Source organism: Mus caroli, chromosome 7, assembly GCF_900094665.2.
Source record: "Mus caroli chromosome 7, CAROLI_EIJ_v1.1, whole genome shotgun sequence".
Lineage (NCBI taxonomy): Eukaryota > Metazoa > Chordata > Mammalia > Rodentia > Muridae > Mus > Mus caroli.
In genome coordinates, this window is record NC_034576.1 from 27,758,619 (window position 1) to 27,776,508 (window position 17,890).

General features: G+C 55.3%; 1 protein-coding gene across 4 annotated transcripts in view; it reads right to left on the reverse strand.

Annotated features, from left to right (window-relative positions):
- Positions 1-693: 693 nt before the first annotated feature.
- Pak4 (p21 (RAC1) activated kinase 4) overlaps positions 694-17,890 on the reverse strand; it is a 38,826-nt gene continuing 21,629 nt past the window's right edge. For 2 of the 4 annotated variants that reach the window (XM_021166831.2, XM_029479962.1), the window contains exons 2-10: positions 11,516-11,589; positions 9,780-10,044; positions 6,525-6,983; positions 5,918-6,358; positions 4,669-4,802; positions 4,259-4,385; positions 2,626-2,751; positions 1,983-2,117; positions 694-1,641 (exon numbers count right to left, since the gene is read on the reverse strand). In XM_021166831.2, coding sequence (XP_021022490.1) covers positions 1,486-1,641; positions 1,983-2,117; positions 2,626-2,751; positions 4,259-4,385; positions 4,669-4,802; positions 5,918-6,358; positions 6,525-6,983; positions 9,780-9,983 — 1,782 coding nt within the window. In that variant the 5' untranslated portion in view covers positions 9,984-10,044; positions 11,516-11,589 and the 3' untranslated portion in view covers positions 694-1,485. Of the gene's footprint in view, positions 1,642-1,982; positions 2,118-2,625; positions 2,752-4,258; positions 4,386-4,668; positions 4,803-5,917; positions 6,359-6,524; positions 6,984-9,779; positions 10,045-11,515; positions 11,590-11,894; positions 12,043-14,348; positions 14,539-17,890 lie in introns of those variants that run through there. The other 2 variants (XM_021166832.2, XM_029479963.1) reach the window with 2 other exon arrangements.

Sequence of the window (17,890 nt, forward strand, 5' to 3'; positions counted from 1 at the left end):
CAGACCAGCTGCCCCTGGGGAATCTCAGAGGCTGAAGGTGGTGAAGGTGGCGTGCTCGCTGCTACAGCATCCTTCCTCCCCACTGCTGGGCTTGAAGACTCTCTCCTTGGATAAGTGTCCCAAGCAGGCAGCCCCGGGTTACTCAGCCCACTAACTGACTTATCAAATGGCCCATTTACTAGTTCCTATGCGCAGTAGGATCAACATCAAATAGAGTAACATTTCCAGACTGGGCCCTGTGTGGCAACTAGAGAGTTGCTTATAACCTCAACAGCATTCAGGAGACAGAGGCAGGGGAGTGTGGCAAGTCTGAAGCCAACTTGAGCTACACAGTTAATTTAGGCCAGCCTAAACTATGTAGTGAAACCCTGTCTCAAAGAAATAAAACATAAAAAGAGGAAAGACTAACCCAGGCCCCTGGGATGTGGCAGCCTCACTCAGCACTCTGGCCAACAGGCTGCTTCCAGAGACGGGGCGCGCCCACTTGCCCCATGCAGGGAGTGGGGTGGAGCCCCTCCTCCTCGATGCCTGGGTTTCCAGGCCCAGTCCCCAAACTTCCCTTACTACATAGCTGGACAGCAGCCTCCATAGACCACACACACACACACACACACACACACACACACACACACACCAAACTTCCCTTACTACATAGCTGGACAGCAGCCTCCATAGACCACACACACACACACACCAAAACCAAGAAAATACTTTAATTGTAAAACTAACGTGAGGGACTGGCGGCAGGGTGGGAGACAGGAGCCTGATTCTTCAAAGTGGCCCTGTCCCTGGGCCAGCCACCCCATAGGTCAGGGACCATCTGTTCCTAGGCTGAGACAGAGACACAGCTAGTGTTATAAAATGACAATATAAATAGACTTCTAGAAAACGGAGGCTGTCTGGGTGCAGTAGTCATTTGCTGCAGAGGTTGGGGAAGGGAGGCCCCATGTTTCTCCTGTGGAAAGAGGGTGTGGGGCTCTGGGAAAAGGCCACTGTTCAAACATTCATGATTGACCCTTCAATGGCTCAGGGTCAGGGGCTGGGCACCAGGCAGGCTGAGGACAGAGGAGCTGGACTTTCTTGGTGCATGAGTGCTCTCTCTCTCTCTCTCTCTCTCTCTCTCTCTCTCTCTCTCACACACACACACACACACACACACACACACCTTTCTCATAGTGTCGTCTCTGTCCCAGTGGCCCCTGATGCAGGTTTCCAGTGATGGGCAGCTGCCTCTCTCCTGCAGACAGAGCCCAGGGGAGGGGCCTGTCCTGGGATCCTGGGAGCCTCACGTGCTCCACATGTCCTGGTGTGGCTTTACAAGTCATGGAATCAAAACCAGAGTTCAGTAGTAGGGTCCTACGAAGGCCCCAGCACAGTGACGGCAGTGCCCTAGAATGTCTCCTGGGCTGTGGGAGCCGGTTGGCCCTCTACTGGCCTCTGCCGGGCAGGGTAGCCAGGCTCTTTGGTTCAGGACTAGGCTCGGGCTCATCTGGTTCGGTGCTGGCGCATCAGGGGCACGATGCTGGCTGGTGGCCCCGCCTTGGTGAGGAACGGATGCTTCAGCAGCTCAGCAGCAGTGGCCCGCTGGGCCGGGTCACGCACCAGCAGGCGATCCAAGAAGCCTTTCAGAGACGGTGACGCCTGTGAAGGAGCAGAGGCCAGGAGGACAGGGTTACTTGCTGTGGGGGCCCTTTCCTATAATGTCCTGTGGGCTGAGGCATCTTAGGGAGGCTCAAAGACGTCTCAGGAGTTACTGCTGGACCGTAAAGGGCATACCAAATCTCCTAAGGCTCATTTCTTCCCTACTCTTGTGTTTGGCAAGAAGCTGAAGGCAGCCCCTTCCCACATACAAGTTCCCCAACATACAGCCTACAGGCAGGCAAGCTCTGTGGTAGCCAAGGGCTCAGGGGAGCCCGAGCTCCATCCGTCTCGGGCTGGGGGAGCCAGCAGGCCTCAGCAATGGTCCAGCCTGCTCTGCTTACCTTGTGCAGGTTCTTCAGTCGGGGTGGGAGGTTGTCCCGGATCATCTTCATAGCTTTGAGGGGTGGCTCGTTGAAGTAAGGGGGTTCCCCATCCACCATCTCGATCACCATCACCCCCAGTGACCAGATATCCACCTAGGATGGGAAAAGGGCCATAGTGCTGAGTGCAGAGGGCAGCCATGCTCTGCACGCTCTATTGCCTCCACCTTGTCTCTAGTCCTGAGCCCACAGACTGTGGCTAGTAGAAGCCTGCCTGCCCTGGATCCTCAGGTCTAGGCAACAGCAGCTGCCACAGACTGCTAATGAGTCAAGGCCTGACTCCTGTCGGTTACAAGCCATCCTAAGTAAGACCCAAGAGAGTGAGTCTTAAGCTAGCCTCACTCCTGTGGAATCCTGCTCCAGCCTGCCCATGCCCTCCCTATGGGGATCAAGTTTGCTGACTTGGAAGACCTCAGGGCTAGGTAGCTACAGCATCAAGTAGCAGGCCCTGGTGGCGACTACAGCCAGGATGACAATGCCACCCTTTCCCTAGCAGCACCTGCTCCCCTGTAGTCAGCCTGGCTTTCCCAACAGATAATGGAAGCCCAGGCCACCTTCCTGCAGGCCACTTGGGATTGGGTAGCTGGGTCCCTCCTGGGCTTACCTCTGGCCCATAGGGAAGGCGGGAGATGAGCTCCGGGGCCATCCAATACGGGGTGCCCACCAGCGACTTCCTCCGAGGCACCTCCTTGCTCACCTGGGCACAAAACCCGAAGTCGGACAGCTTCACCTGAGGCAGACAGGGGCTGCAGGTCAGAGGTGCCGCCTACCTGACTGCCTTCAGACACACGGGCTCCGCTGAGCAGCAGGGCTGAGGGCAGCTTTGCTCACTCCTGGCAGGGCCCTCAGGTATCTGGAGGCTCTGAGAGGATGTGACTCAAGCCTTGCAGCTAGCAAAGGCTCAGCTGAGACTAAGATAAACTATGCTCTGAAAGCCGGGGCCTAGGGAAAACAAGCGCTCTCTATTCATGGTTCAAGAGGAACACAGCCCAGCCTGTATCTGTGAGAGAATGAGCCTCTGCTACAACTAGTGTCCAGGACTTACACCCTTTTGGAGCCATGGACCCTCTTAGTGATATCTGGGTCTCTTCTGGACTCCAGAAATCATATCCTCTTAGACTATGGATACTTAGCTGACTCACCCACGGCCCCAGATTCAGAGTCAGGATCTCAGTCTAAAAAGGGGAAGCCAGCACCCAGCTTCACACCACTGGGTCCAGACTTCTGGAGGGCTGGTCAACCCTGTGCTCCAATCTGGCTTGCTAAAGGGAGGGAGGCATCCAGGATGGCACAAGGACCATAAAGGAAGCTGACATTTGTGTCCACAGCAAGTTTGGTCCAATGCCTGAATGCCAGGGCAATGAGGCCTTTCTGAGTCCTGGTGGAAGATGGGGGAGAGATAGTGGAGCATGCTTGTAATCTCAGCTCTCAGGAGTCCAAGACAGGAGTCAGAGGGCAGCCTGGGCAGTGTAGCAAATACTAGGCCAGCCACGGACACACAGAAGACAGTGCCTCATTAAAAAAAAAAAAGCTAAGTGTGGGCCCTGTGAGTCCAAGGCCAGCCTGGTCTACACACCAAGTTCCAGGTCAGCCAGGGGTACACAGTAAGACCCTGTTGTCAAAAAATAAAAACAGCCGGGCAGTGGTGGCACATGCCTTTAATTCCAGCACTTGGGAGGCAGAGGCAGGCAGATTTCTGAGTTTGAGGCCAGTCTGGTCTACAGAGTGAGTTCCAGGACAGCTAGGGCTATACAGAGAAACCATGTCTCGATAAAAACAAAAATAAATAAATAAATAAATAAATAAATAAATTTAATTAAAAAAAAAAAAAGAGGGCAGTAGGCCAGCCACCTGGCTGGGAAGCACGCAGCCCAGAGCTGTGGCTGTGGCCCAAGCCTTTCCTTGCTGGTCAGGTGTCCAGCTTCCAGCTCTATGAGGACAGCGCATTTCACTGATTATTCCTTCACAGAATGGCCCACTACTCTGGGCCATTCTGTGAGGGACAGATCAACCAGCTGCTCCTCCAGTCACCAGAAGCTCATCTGCCGCCGCCGCCGCCACAGCAAGGGTGAGGCAGGGACCCCAGCACTGGGCCTGATGGTTCATCCTGATCATAGCCAGAGCTGTCCGGCTGCACTCTGCTCTGTCACGATGGCCAAGTACAGTGCCACTCCCCCCTCAAGCCGCCCCTTCAAAAGCACACAAATTCACACACATCCAGCCTCCCGCCCACTTACCCGGCCATCGTGGGTCAGCAAGATGGAGTCACTCTTGATGTCACGGTGGATGACACCCTGGGCGTGGAGCACGGCCAGCGCCTGAAGCACAGCCAGGCACACGGCGGCGATCTGTTCCTCGTTCATCCTGCGCAGGCAGAGGAGCAACGGGGCACTCAGCGCTGCCTCGGGCATCCCACCCTGGGGTGAGAGTGGGCAGTGACGAGGCCCCTACCCTGCTTTAGGACAACAAGAGGTCACAAAGACCCACCTCAACAGGGGTCGGGGAGCCACGATGCTATGACCCCATCCTGTGTGCCTGGCCTCACTGCCCCACCCACACTCTGGAGGGCACCTGTCTATCACCAGAGCCTAAAGGGTCCCAGTTCCACCCCAGGGAGCACATGAGCCAGCAGGCTGCCCTACGGTACCTGGTGTGGGTGACAATATCGGTGAGGGCGCCGCCTTCCAGGAACTCCATGACGACCCAGAGCTCATCACCCACCAGGTAGCTGTTGTACATCTCCACCACGTTCTCGTGCCGGTAGTCCCGCATGATCACCACCTGCACGGGGCAGATCAGCACTGGGACCTCGGGCACCGCCTCTACCCTCAGCCCTGGCATCAGCCAGCCTGCCTCCACCTTCCAACAGGTTGTATGCCGGCAAACCAGCTCACTCCAGCTGTCCCCTTTTCCAAAGCCAAGAAGACCTGGAGGTCAGCCTGTGGGCGACCACTTCATTCTAGGGATATAGCCTGGACACCATGCAGGTTCTCTAATCCTGAACAGTCCTGGCTGGTTTTTAGTGGTCTGACTATCAGGGGACATCTGGAGAAGTAAGGAGGACAGGAGGACAGGCAGGTAAAGGAGAGCTAAAATAAAAGCTGTGTGTGTACAAATGTGTGTGTGTGTGTGTGTGTGTACATATGCATGTGGTGCACATTAATGGAGCACTCCAGACGGAGGACTGACTGACGAGGGAAAGAAAGGTCTGGGAGATGTGGCGGGAACACTGCCTACAGGAACGAGGGCAGGCTGAGCGTGAGGAGGAATTCTTGGTGTGGATGGAGCCCTGGGCTGTGGAACAGGTGAGGGTAGGAAGTGTTAGGAGACAGGCAAGCAGACTGGACCTCTGGGGACTCTTGTAGCAGGGGTAGGAGGTACCTGTCACACCCACACACTTCAGAACTGCCTTTGTGATGGATGCCAAGGTTGACACCCAGAGCCAGAAACTGGGTCAAACCAAGTTCAAGTCCAACTCTGGTTCTGAGCTAGCTGGGACAGGATCTGATAGGCAAGGAGCTGAACTCTGACTTGAGGACATGGGAGACACTAGGAGGGTCTGTCAAGGCTGCAAAGGACTCCTCTCTTGAATGTGATACATGGAGTGCCCAGGGGAGGCCTGACAGAAAAGCTGGAGCCCAAGGGTGGGAGAAAGAGGCTTCACAGAAGAGGGACTGGAGGAAGGGGATACTGGGCTGTGGTCTCGAGTGAGGGATGACAGAGCATCCCAGAGACAGGAACCCTGAAGGAGAAGAGGTCTGGAGGAGAACACAGGCCCAGGACTAGTTGGAACAAAGTCATGGGCACTTGGGATGACAGGCACAGGCAGGAGTCTTAGCCTGGGACAGCTGTGAGGAGAGGAGGGCAGAGCATTGGGCTTCCCGGCTGGCACCCACCTCATTGAAAAGCAGTTCACGTCTTTGCTGCTTGCGCAAGTCCATCTTCTTGACGGCCACCAGTTTGCCTGAGCTGCGCACAGTGGCAATGCACACAATACCTGTAGAGCCCTCACCAATCTTGATGAAGTTGTCTAGATAGGAACGAGGGTCCCCTGGGTCCACCACCAGCTGCAGGGCAGCCCGGAACTGCTCATGGGACACTCGTTGGGGCTCCCGCTGTGGTGAACGAGGCCCAGGGGGCCCAGGGGCAGGGGGTACAGCAGGGGCAGCAAGGGCACGTGCTGGGGGGGCCAACTGGGGCTCAGAGGCATGGGGACCCAGAACTCCTGGGCTGGGAGCACCACGGGCCCGGGTGGGAGGCCGGGAGGAGGAGGAAGACTGAGGAGCGGCCAGGCCTGTGGCTGATGGCCCATTAGGGGCCATGGTATGTGGCTCCCCCTGCAACAGAAGAAAGAGGCGTTGTGAGTGGAGTCTGCATTAACTCTCGCCATCCGGATGACCAGTGGTCAGGATGAGAAATGCGCTATGGACTGGAACAGGGGTGGGAGGGGGAAGGGGGTCCAGTGGAGTGGATACTGAGGCGCTAAAGCGGGAGATGGGTTACCTGGGCACCGCGGGGTGGGTGGTCCGTGTCAGCCCGTGGGTATGTGTTAAAGGGCCTGCCAGCTGCTAGTTTTGTCCCGCTGGTCAGACTGCCAGGCTGAGGAGTGCTGACATCAGGCCCAGAGAGTGGGCGCTTATCGCGGGAGGCCTCCTGGGGTCCTCCTGGACCATCCCTCGAAGATTTGGGCCTCTTCTCTGGTCCCACCCGCCGTCTGTCACCACTGCCACTGCCTGCCTCACTGTGGCCTGTGGCCCGGGCTCTGCCTCCAGCTTTGTCGGGGACCATTCTGGCCGGGGCTGCCCGCTCCTCCAGCATTCCATTCTCCTGGTGGGCACGGGCAGGTGGTGGTGGACTCTCTCTTCGTAGAGAGTTGGAGCGCGTCACCGACATGTTCTCAAATTCGTCAAGCAGCAGAGTGAGAGCCCCATCCTTGGCACCTTTGCTGCCCCGAACGATGGTCTGGGGTCCAGGCAATGGCAGGGTAGGGCCAGGAAGGAGGGGACACAGGTCGTGCATCCGACACAGGAAAGACAATACAACACAGAAACAAGACAGAGACAGGTGAAGTGATGGCTTGTGATGATGGGGTGGGGTGCCCCTGGAGCTGCTGTCATGCCCACCACCCACTCTGGATGCTCCCCAACAAGTGCCTCTTGACTTTCCTTGGCTTCCAGCCTGGCAGCAAGCTCTGCCCTGTGGACTAGGGTGAGGGAGGAGAACCCAGCCTATAATCAGCCCCCAAGAGCTGCAAATTACAGGCCGCTTGGCTCAGCACTTCCTCCCCTGCAGGCTGCCAGCATCATTAACCCTCAAACCACGCAGCTCTGATCCCCTAGGGCAGAGGATGTGGCGCAGAATAGAAAGCCCACAGCCTAAAGCTAGGAGGCTTGGGAGCTGTGTGGCAAGCGTCAACTGAAACATGTCCTGAACCACCAAGCCTCCAGTCTCCCTGCCCCACTGAGGTGTGGTCTTCTTGGCTCCTCCATACCCTGAGCACTGGGCACATCAGGCTGTTCCTCCAATACACTAGATGTGTGTCCATCAGCTCTTTGCCCTGCCCTACATCTCCCAAATGTCTCCATGGCTGTCCCACTCCCCTCCCAGAGGTCTCTGATCAAAACCTCCTTCTCTGAGGACTTGCTAACCCCTAGTTTAAACGCCAGCCCACAAGTCTCTGGCTCTTTCCTTTTCTCTTCTAGAACAGTGGTTCTCAACCTTTCTAATGCTGCGACCATTCCTCATGCTGTGGTGACCCACAAACACAAAATTATCTCATTGCTACATCATAACTGTGACTTGCTACTGTTATGGATTGTAATGTAAATATCCACTATGTGGGTCGTGACCCACAGGTTGAGAACCAGGGCTCTAGGCCTGCTGCAGCTGACACGACTGTGTGCCCAGGGTGCTGCTTTACCCCTGTGACCTTCCCAGGGGCTGAGCACTTGTTCTACCATTCACAGCCTACCCAGGTCTTGGGTCCTAGATCAGAGTCCACACCAAGAAGGTACTTTGCGAAAGAAGGAAGGAAGGGAGGAGGAAGGCGACAAGGAGAGGTGGGGAGTTGCCCCACCACTGCCTTCAGGTGGCAGGCAAAGACGGGACCTGGATAGTCTCTGAGGCTGAGTTTATACTGAGCTCCCGGGAACTACCTGGAGTCCATAAGGCTCCTAATGGCATGCTGTGGTCCCAGGCTCTTGTGGGCCCTGGCTGTCTGCCTGAAAGCCTGGCCTTGTCCAGGGAGTCAAGAAAGATGGATGTTAGGTTTCAAACCCAGGACAAATGGCTGAGGTGCCTATTTAACATATCAAAGCGGACCAGGCCTCTAGCATCTCCCAGCATCCCTCAGTCCCTACCTGTTACAGGGTCTTTCTTTCTGGCATCCACTGCTTCCCCCTGGACTGCCTTCCCCCAGCTGCCTTTCCCTATATAATCCAGCCATTTTGGCTGCGCTGACTCTGCTGCCTTTTACCCTCCTGGCTTCCTGGCTCTTCGCTCCCACTCTCCTCACCTGGCTCAGGGTCATGTCCACTCTGGCCTCTCCCAGATGCCCCTGCCTCTGGCTGTGCTCTCCCTCATAGCCACAATAACCCCCTCCACCACACCTAGGAGCAGGCATGTTTACCTTCTTCATTTCTTTTTTCCTTCAGGGGCTACCTGCCAGGCTATGCTATTAGAACCTGAGTCAATGGCCAGGAAGCTTGCCGTCAGGCAGTCCCAGCTAAGGTGCCTGCCTGCACGGGAATTAGGACAAGTCCTTCCCCTGGCAGGACTGTGGAAAGGTGTGGAAACACAAGGGTGCTCAGAGCAGTGGTGAAATTTTGGGGACACACAACGTGTGAGAAATGACCACAAAGCTCATTGGGTCATGGGAGTGTTTAGGGTGGGTTGTCTGGGGACTATGGAGGGGCCTACTTCATAACCAGTTGCTACTGGCTTCCAGCTGGCCTGGGGCATGAAAAGCCCATACAGATTCAGATGACAAGAGGGGCTTTCTAGGCAATGGAGAGAAGTCAAAGCTCTCACATGACCCTACAGGGCCACAGAAATAACCAGAAAGAGCCCAGCCTCGACCCAAGCACCATGGCTGTGGGCGCCCTGATGACGCTGCCTCTCTCCTGCCAGGCCCTGGCTGGTCACTGGGAGAGGGTGAATCAGCTGCAGGGCCAGGCACCCAGCCTGCTGACCACAGGCGTGCCCAACTCCACCAAGTGGGGACACGTCTGGCTGTACTCCTCTGGGTCCCACCACCCATGGCATGAGTCCAGCAGGGTCACTCTTACCACTAGGCCTGCAAGGCTGTAGTTCCTGCCTAGGCAGTGAGACCACAGTTCTCACATTGTACACGGGGGCAGGGGAAGTGTGAGGATCTTGGATCTAGACCTCAAGTCTCACTCCAACTGACAATTTGCTCAGGGTGATAAGACTGAATGGCTGCTGCCCTGCTCCCATCTGCCTCAGCTGCTCCTGGACTTTGGAATGCAGCTTAGGCATCCCCTAGCCAAGCCCGGGTGTTGTCTGGGAGCACTCCCATGTTGTCTCCCATGTCATGAAGCACTGGGAGACCAAGGTTGAGTGTGTAGTGTTGTGGTGTTGGGGCAGGAGTGGAAGTCAGAGGTCAGCATGGCCTTCCAGGATTGTACTGGCAGGTGGAAGGCTGACACTGGGCTACAGAGGTGGGGGGTTCTGCAAAGAAGCCAGGAACAATTGAAGGGCAGCATGGGCTGTGGGCTAAAGTGGTGTGGTGATGGCTACCTTGGGGGCTCCAGGCTGGATGGACGTGATGCAGGCAGGGTCGATCAGGGGCTTGGGTCTGCGCGCTGATTCCTCAATCAGGCTCTGCCACTGGCGGGGCAGCCCTGTGAACTTCTGCTCATGCTGATCAAAGCCTGTGTGTACCCGGTGCTCGAAGTTGGATGGGGCTGAGATCTCCACCCGCTTCTTCTTCTTTCCAAACATGGTTCCAGGGCCTTAGCACAGAGTTTGTGAACAGTGGGGTGGCTTGAGTTCTTACAGGCACCTGCAGGAAGGAAGCACCAAGGGAGGTGGGATCAGTGGCAGGCCATCTGTCACTCAAACCTCCAATTCTTTGCTTCTGCCCTGGCTGGTTCAGCAGATAATTCATATACCAGCAGGGGGCAGCAGACTCTTCCTGGGCCCTCTGAGCAGCCACTTTTGTGGGTTCCTCTTGAGCAACTAGAGGGTCAGGCCCAGCTGTCCCCTCTTCAGAGCCACAGCTCCTTGTGGCCCATCACCTTCACAGCAGCTTTCATACTGCAGTGCCTTTGCACAGGCAGTTCCCCTTGCCTATCATCCCAGGAGCTCCCTCCCTCCCCTCCTCCAGTTCCCCTTCCTGTGTTTAACACAGCCTGCTGGCCATCACTTCACCTTCAGATGCCCTCACCTACAGGGAACTTGCTGCTGTTCCTATGTGCAGTGCCTCTTGTCTCCCTCCAACCACAGTAATGATAGCAGTGCCTACACCCACCCATCCATACAGTCTCCCTACTTCCACCCCTGGGCACCAGTGAGCAGTCCCCACCTCTATTCTGGCCACTCCAGCCATTGGCTACAGACAAATGGAATGCCCCTCCACACTGGGACTTTCTCCTGTCTCTAGGGCCTGGGTCTTCAGCTGGGCACTATATAAATACCCAGTAAAGGCCAGTCAGGAACCCAAGGGTGAGGCAGGCATGGTGACATACCACTTGAGTCCCAATACTCGAAGGCAGAGCCATGTGGATTTCTGTGTGTTCAAGGCCAGTCTGGTCTACATAAGTGAGTTCTAGGCTAGTTAGAGCCTGTCTCAAAAAGGGAGTGGGGAGCTGGAGAGAAAGCCCAGCAGGTAAGAGCACTGGCTGCTCTCTGGGGTCAGTTTCCACATGGGAGCTCACAACTGGACATAACTCCACTTCTAAGGGATACGACACCCTCTGACTTTCAAGGACATTAGCAACACATGTGGTGCACAGACATACATGCAGGCAAAAACACTCATACACATAACTTTAAAGACTAATAACCATTTTTAAAAAGTAAATTAAAAATAAATAACAACAGTTACAACAACAACAACGAATCAAAAGATGAGCAAGGAGCACAGGCTCAGTAGCAGCAATCCCAGCTACTCAGGAGGCAGGAGGATGGCAAGCTCAAAGCTTTGCCGGGATAGAGTGGATTCAGGCTATTCTGGTCAATGTGGTGAAACTGTCTCAAAGTAAAATGATAAAAAGGTCTGGGGCTGCAGCTCAGCAGCAGAGAACTGCAGAGTAGGCGGAAGGCCCTGGGGCCCATCCTAGCTCAAGGACAGGATGATGGTGGCACCCCACAGCGGATCAAGCAATGAGGGACACTAGGCAGCCTCCCGACAATCCTCTGCCTCTCACTACCTGAGTCCTGGGTGATGAAGCAACTGAACCCCTCCCTGCCTGGGACCAGCCCCTTATGCTGGAGAGACAGCCCCTGTGGGAAGAGCCTGGAGTCAGACAGACCTGGTCTGAAGCTGGCTGGGCTAGAAGCACCCTTGCGTGGGTGATGTCTCCTCCTGAGGCTTTGAGTTACTCATCTGTAAGACAGGAAGAAAAGTTCCATCAGTCATTCAATCACTAACACCCACTGTACTCTGGCTGATAGTCGGACACGAGAACAACCTAGACAGCCTGTGACCCACTAGGGTCTACCTGGGGCAGACGGTCCCTAGGTAGTGACAGTGTACACTGATAGGGACTGGGCCCACAAAATGCTACCAACCACGGAAGGATGGCAGGTGTGCTAAGGGAGGCTTCCTATAGGAGGCCTCAGGAGTGGAGGCCCAAAGGACCAAAGGGTGTCAGAGGACTTTCATCTTTGTCCCATCTGGCTCTCCAGTACCTGGCAGGGTGGTGGGCAGACACAGAACCAGCACTCAGCCCCAGTGAGACTCTGCTAGGGAAGTGGCTACAGACGAGTGTCCAGGGGGCCCAGCCAGCTCTCCTCTCTTCCAGGCATGGCTCTCTTTCTTGGGAGTCACTGGCTCAGCCTACAAGAAGGACATTATTGGGCAGCCAGCCAGGGAAACCGGTTTGGCAGTCAAGCCAAGAGAGGCAGGTGGGGACGCAGCAGCCAACCTGTCTCAACTGGTCCCAAGGGGCCAGCAGGTGGCCAGCCCCGGGCCTGGACAGGACTTTCCCAGCTGGTTTAGTTTCTTTGCTTGATCCAAGTCCAGGGGTTGTGGCTGAGGGTTGGGACCGCTGGGGCAGAATGGGCACCTCTGGCTTCCAGCCTTCTCTGCCTCAGAACTAGCACTGCAGCATGCTGCCTTCCTCCCAGCCTTTCCTGTCCAGCCTGTCCCAGCACCCCGACCTCTGCACCAGGGCTACCCAGCCCTCCTTGGCGCTACGCCTGACTCTACAACTCCAACAGTGCCACACCTTGTGCTGCCTGGCGCAGCGTGGAGCCTGTGCTGCGACCTGCGGCTCCCTGTCCTCCATGTCTAGCTTGCTATCCACCCTGAACTCTTGGCTCTACTCTCAGTTCCCACCTCCCACACCGAGGGAGCCCCAAAGCAGCTCCCAGATTCGGCAGTATAGGGGTGGTAGTGCATGTGACCACTCACTAAGCATAGGGAAGCTCTCAGAATGGAAAAGGTGGGAGAGCTTTCAGCAGTGCCTTCCCATGCTCCCCCACACAGACCCCTACCCCCACCCATAAGCCCCAAGCCACCTAGCATACTGCAGCCACTTGTGACCCAGCAGGAGAAGGGGCGGAAGGGCACACCTCCGGATATTTGCCTGGGCCACCCCTTTCCTCTGGGCAGCATATGGAGGGAAGGACAAACAGAGGAACTGGTTGTGTTTATAATGACCTGGTGTAGGCCCCACCCAGGCCCTTTTAGGCATCTCGTGGCTGGGATGGGTCTCCCAGGCTAGCTCAGAATTTCAGAGCCCTGCAGCCCAAGCCTCAAACCCCAGCTGACAGTTAGCTAGCACTATATGCCCTGATTTCTTTATCTGTGAGGACCCAGCCCACAGCTCATGCCAGGAAGCTCAATGAGTGACCCTAGGGAAAGACTCCACTCTTATGCCTCAGTTTCCTCTTGTTGGGAGGGTGATGACAGTAGCTGCTTCCAGCAGCTTTTATAAGGAGTCACAGGAAAAACAAGCAAGGCACGGAAGGTCTGGCTCAGAGCCAACTCTTACTGACGCTTAGGCAGTAAATCCTTGATGCTAGTTACATGACAACAGTAGCCAGCAGGAATGTGCACCTACTGTGTGCCACCTCTTAGAAGCACTGTCCCCAGTATCTCTCAACCTTTGTTCCTGACCCAGCAGAGAGCCACTGTGAGCCCCATGTCCTAAGTAAGGTTCTCATTTGTCATGGGCAAAGCCAGAGCAGACATGAGAGTAGGCCACTTCTCCCAGGGCCTATGGCCCCTGCTTCTGGCGCAGATCCAGCCAATGATGCTCAGCCCCGTGATATACGCACAGCCCTACAATGGAGGCACCTTATCCCAGTTTTCTGGTGTGGAAACAGACTCCTCTGTCCAGGCACTCAGGTTGCCAGGGTTTGACCCAGGAAGGGAACACAACAGGCTGGCCTCTTACTTGCTTGCACCGTGTGCAGCTAGTCTGGGCCCCCCATGCTGCTTCTACTTGCCAGGCCCACACCTTATCTTTCCTCTCCTGTGCTGAACTTCACCTCCTACCCCAGCCTGCCCCAGAAATGGGTTTCCTGGTCCTCCTCCCAGGATCTCTGGTGAGACAGCTGGTCCCAGAAAAGATGCCTGAAACCTTGTCCCCTCACCAATGTACATCACAGGGTTCTAGAGCTGACATGCTCACTATGATGGAGCCTGCGGCCCTGGGGAGTCACCAACACAAGCCCCTTGGCTCCCAGAGACCTCAGAGTAGGGGCTATTCTGGGCCAGTGTTGGGGAATCTTGTTGGACCCTGGAGGTAAAGGGGTGACTGAGTACCCCCCCAGAAGAGATACAGATGGAGCAGTATGGCCAGCAGCTCCCTCCAGCCAAGGATGCACACTAAAAATGACCATATTTTAAAATGCTTTTTTCATTTCTTTAATCTCTGATTCTTCAACTGTGGGATACTCAGTTTTCTAGTCCCCCCTGCGCCCCTGCTCTGCTCTCAACCTTTCACGAGAGGCAGATGCATCCATCTCCCATGCTCCTGAGGGAATGAGCCGCCAGCTCCAGGAAAGCCCTCCCTGCCTCAGTGTACCCCTTGTTTTCCAGGACTGAGCTGCAACAGTGTCTGGCTCTGGCATTCTTGAGCCCACACCCACTCCCCCACAGTCAGCTCTGGCTGTCAAGCCACAGCCCTGACCTACGCCATGTAAATGTGTCCCACGTCGCACTCACTTCTTCCAGGTAGTCCTAACTCCTCCTAGATGGCCCCATCTTCCTCATCATACACTGCCCAATCACAAGTGACCGGTCATAGTTGCTGGGCCTTCACCTCCCTATCCATTTGAGTGCACAGACAACTGAGGTGGAGCCTGCTGGGCCCTCAGCTCTGCAGAGTTGCTGCAGGGTTCACACTGGGGAAAGATGACAATCATTAAACCAGGTCCATCCAAGGTCTGTGGGCAGACTTAAGTCCTGAGAGGAAATAAAGGCAGGCTCAGAGCGCAGGCAAAAGAGGCAGGAACTGTCAATGCAGTCCTTGAGTGCATGAGACCAAAGATGTTCTGTGCTCAGGAAGAGGGGCAGCCAGGAGGTAAGAAACGGCAGGGCGAAGGTGCTGAGGCAGGCACTTGCTGGATGTAGCCAAGAAGGCCTGGTGGCTATATTGGGGAGGTAAGGGGAGAGTGGGGTTAAACAACACAGGCTGGTGACCAGGCAGATCGGGTGGCACCTGTGGGCCATAGCAAGGGCTTGTTTTTCCCAAGTAAGATGAAGATACAGAAAGATCTAGGCAGGGGAGGGACAGCAGGAGCCAGGGAGATGGCTATGACAAGTCAGCAGGAGATAAGGCAGACAGGACACCCTAGGGGCTGTGGCATGGGTAAAGTGGGCAGGTTTTGCTCAGTCCAAAAACCAAGGTTCAAGATGGTGCCAGGGCACGGAATGTGAACTCTACAGGCCCAGCTTGCTTGGCATAGCTTACTCCAGCACCTGGCTGGGCCTGGGCACACTGGCCTCCAGTTTGTCCACTCAAGAGAGCTTAGCGCACCCCCTCTTCCCCAGCATGATAGTGTCAGCCTGTCCAAAGCTGTCAGTCTGCAACACTGGTGGCTTACACAGCAGGCATGTACCAGGTACATACACTGGTCTACCATGGGTCCCGCAAACAGATCTAGGTGGCTGGGGAGACCTCTTCCTTCCTGTTTCCCAAACCAGGAAACTGAGGGCTACAAAAGTGAAATCACTGTTCAGGGATACCCACTCCATCCCACAAAGGCCTTGTAACACCCCACCACTGTATTGCTTCTCAGTGGTCCTTGCTCCAGCCAGGGCCTCCATTTCATAGGAAGGACCTAAGGGGAGGCAGAGACAACTGTTGACAATGGCCAGACCCCTAAGAGCAGAGAAGCTGCCATGGGGAGGGAATGTTAAAGGTGTGACTCCAATGGACATCACACAGTCCTACCTGCTAGAGACCTGCACATCTCACACACCTGCTCCCCCCCGCCCCCCATCGTCTAGCTGACATCCAAACTGGGACATCAATGCCTGTCCCAGCTTTGTACCTAAGCCTTCTGCTCAGAACCTCGGTTGACTTCTTTACATTCACGTCTTAGTGCCTTGAGAGGCAGCCAGACGACAATGTCGGCACATGCCTTTAAATCCTAGCACTCAGGAGGTAGAGCCAGGCAGATCTCTGAGTTTAAGGGCAGCCTGGTCTACAAAGTAAGTTCTAGGACAGCCAGGGCTACACAGAGAACCCGTCTCTAAAAACCAACCAACCAACCAACCAATCAACCAACCAACCAACCAACCAATCAACCAACCAACCCTCAAGAGAGGCTACCTTGATACCTAACAAAATTGGGTGCACAACTTTCTACTTCCCTGTGACCCTTATCACCCTCTGGCACCATAGTCCTTTTGACTCTAGGCCCCTTCCTCTGAGCACCCCGCCCCTAGCACCTTGAGCAGGGTCTGACACACACAGACACTCAGTGAATATCTGGGGAGATGTGTACTAACCTTGTCACAGAGATGAGTCTGGACCATGAACACACAGGGAAGGAGATGGGGCAAACAGGGTTCCCCAGAGCCTCTGTCCTAAGCTGCCTGGACATCACCTGAGACACCTAGGAATCCAGTGAGGAAGCTTGGTGTGTCTTAACCAGGACCAAGGGCATCTCACTGAAGCTGCCACAGGTCCTCACACTCCAGGGAGGCACGCCTAGCTAAGCCATGCCTTGGAGGGAAACCTGAGGGCAGCTTTTGCCGTCCACAATAAGAGCCCAAGCCCTGGCAATGAGTCCCTGCAATAGGGACAGCCCCACAAAGTGATGACTCAGAGATTGTGCCCTGGTGCTGGGATGTTTGAGACACGTGGGAAGCCATTACCACTGTGCTCTCTTCATCCTGGCCAGAGGCAACACTGTCTTCCCCCAGCAGGCCATGCACAGGATGGGCCCAGAAACTCCCCAACCTCACAGCCGTTACCACCTTACCCTGCCCTCTTTCTCTAAGCTGCCAGGACAGTATCTCCTTGAAGGTCTGTCACAATTATTCTTTCCATCCTGTCTGGGTGATCTTCTATGGACATCTTCCTGCTAGAAGGACAGCCCCATTTGCATAGGGCCTGTCTCTCTCGGCCACTCAGTACAAGGTGCTCTGTGGGCCTATGAGCAGACTGTCCAGACCCAGGTGCTGGCTCAGCCATTCCAGCCACACACCCGTGGACAAGTCATCTAACCTCTCTGGACCTCAGTGTTCTGTCTGCAAACCACAGACTGTGACAGTCCCTACCTGCTGAGAATATTTACACAACACAAGTCACGTATGTAGAACAGGGTCTGCCATGGGGCTCACACAGCTGCTGCTGTTTCCATCCCTGCTGCTGCTTCTGGTTACAGTCCCCTCCAGCACGACACTTTGCCTGGGGGTTAGGATGGGGAATGTTGTATCCCCAGCTGTATGCACCATGGGCGAGAAGAGTGAACTGCAGAGGAAGGCTGAATGAGAAGCTGCCTGGCCAGCTACTGCCTCCGATCTGGCCAGGCGCAGGCATCCTGGACTCATCCCCATAGTGCCTAGTAAGTGCCCAGGATGCGATGGCTGCCACTGAAAACCTAAGAGTCCCCTGAATCCCTGGAGGAAGGACAGGTAGAAAGGAGGCTCCTGTCCACAGCCCTGCCATGCCACACAATATTCGGCACCTCACACACCTTGGCGCATGCCATGCAGCCAGTGATAAGTATTAGTACAATGTACACTGTCATATCACAGACCCTGCAACAGTAACCCAAACAAGCCCACAGACAGATGGGTGTACTGGATCTCAAGATACACGCAGTTAGCATGACTAGCTGGAAATCATAGTCCCCCATTCTCTATCTTACAGCAACCTAAGCATGTGAGTGACAGCTGTCATGGGGGCGTGAGCCGGGAGGCGGTGGTTGGGCCAGTGCTTACTGTACAGCATGGTGAGGTAAGCTCGGAGCTGAGTTCCTGCCCCTCAAACACAAGTCTCAGCGTAGCCTGGTGGAGGAAGCTTGGGAGGCACCAGAGAGAATTCATGGACATAGCTTGTAGGGTCAGTCTTAGCAAGTGGAAGGGCTGGGGTTTGAGCAACCCACCGTAAACCCCTATGAAATATGATGCTTCCCCACCTCCAAAAAGGCAGTGGGAGCACTCCCTAAAGATACCTATAGTCATACTACAAGAGCTGTTATATGTAACAGGTCCCAACATC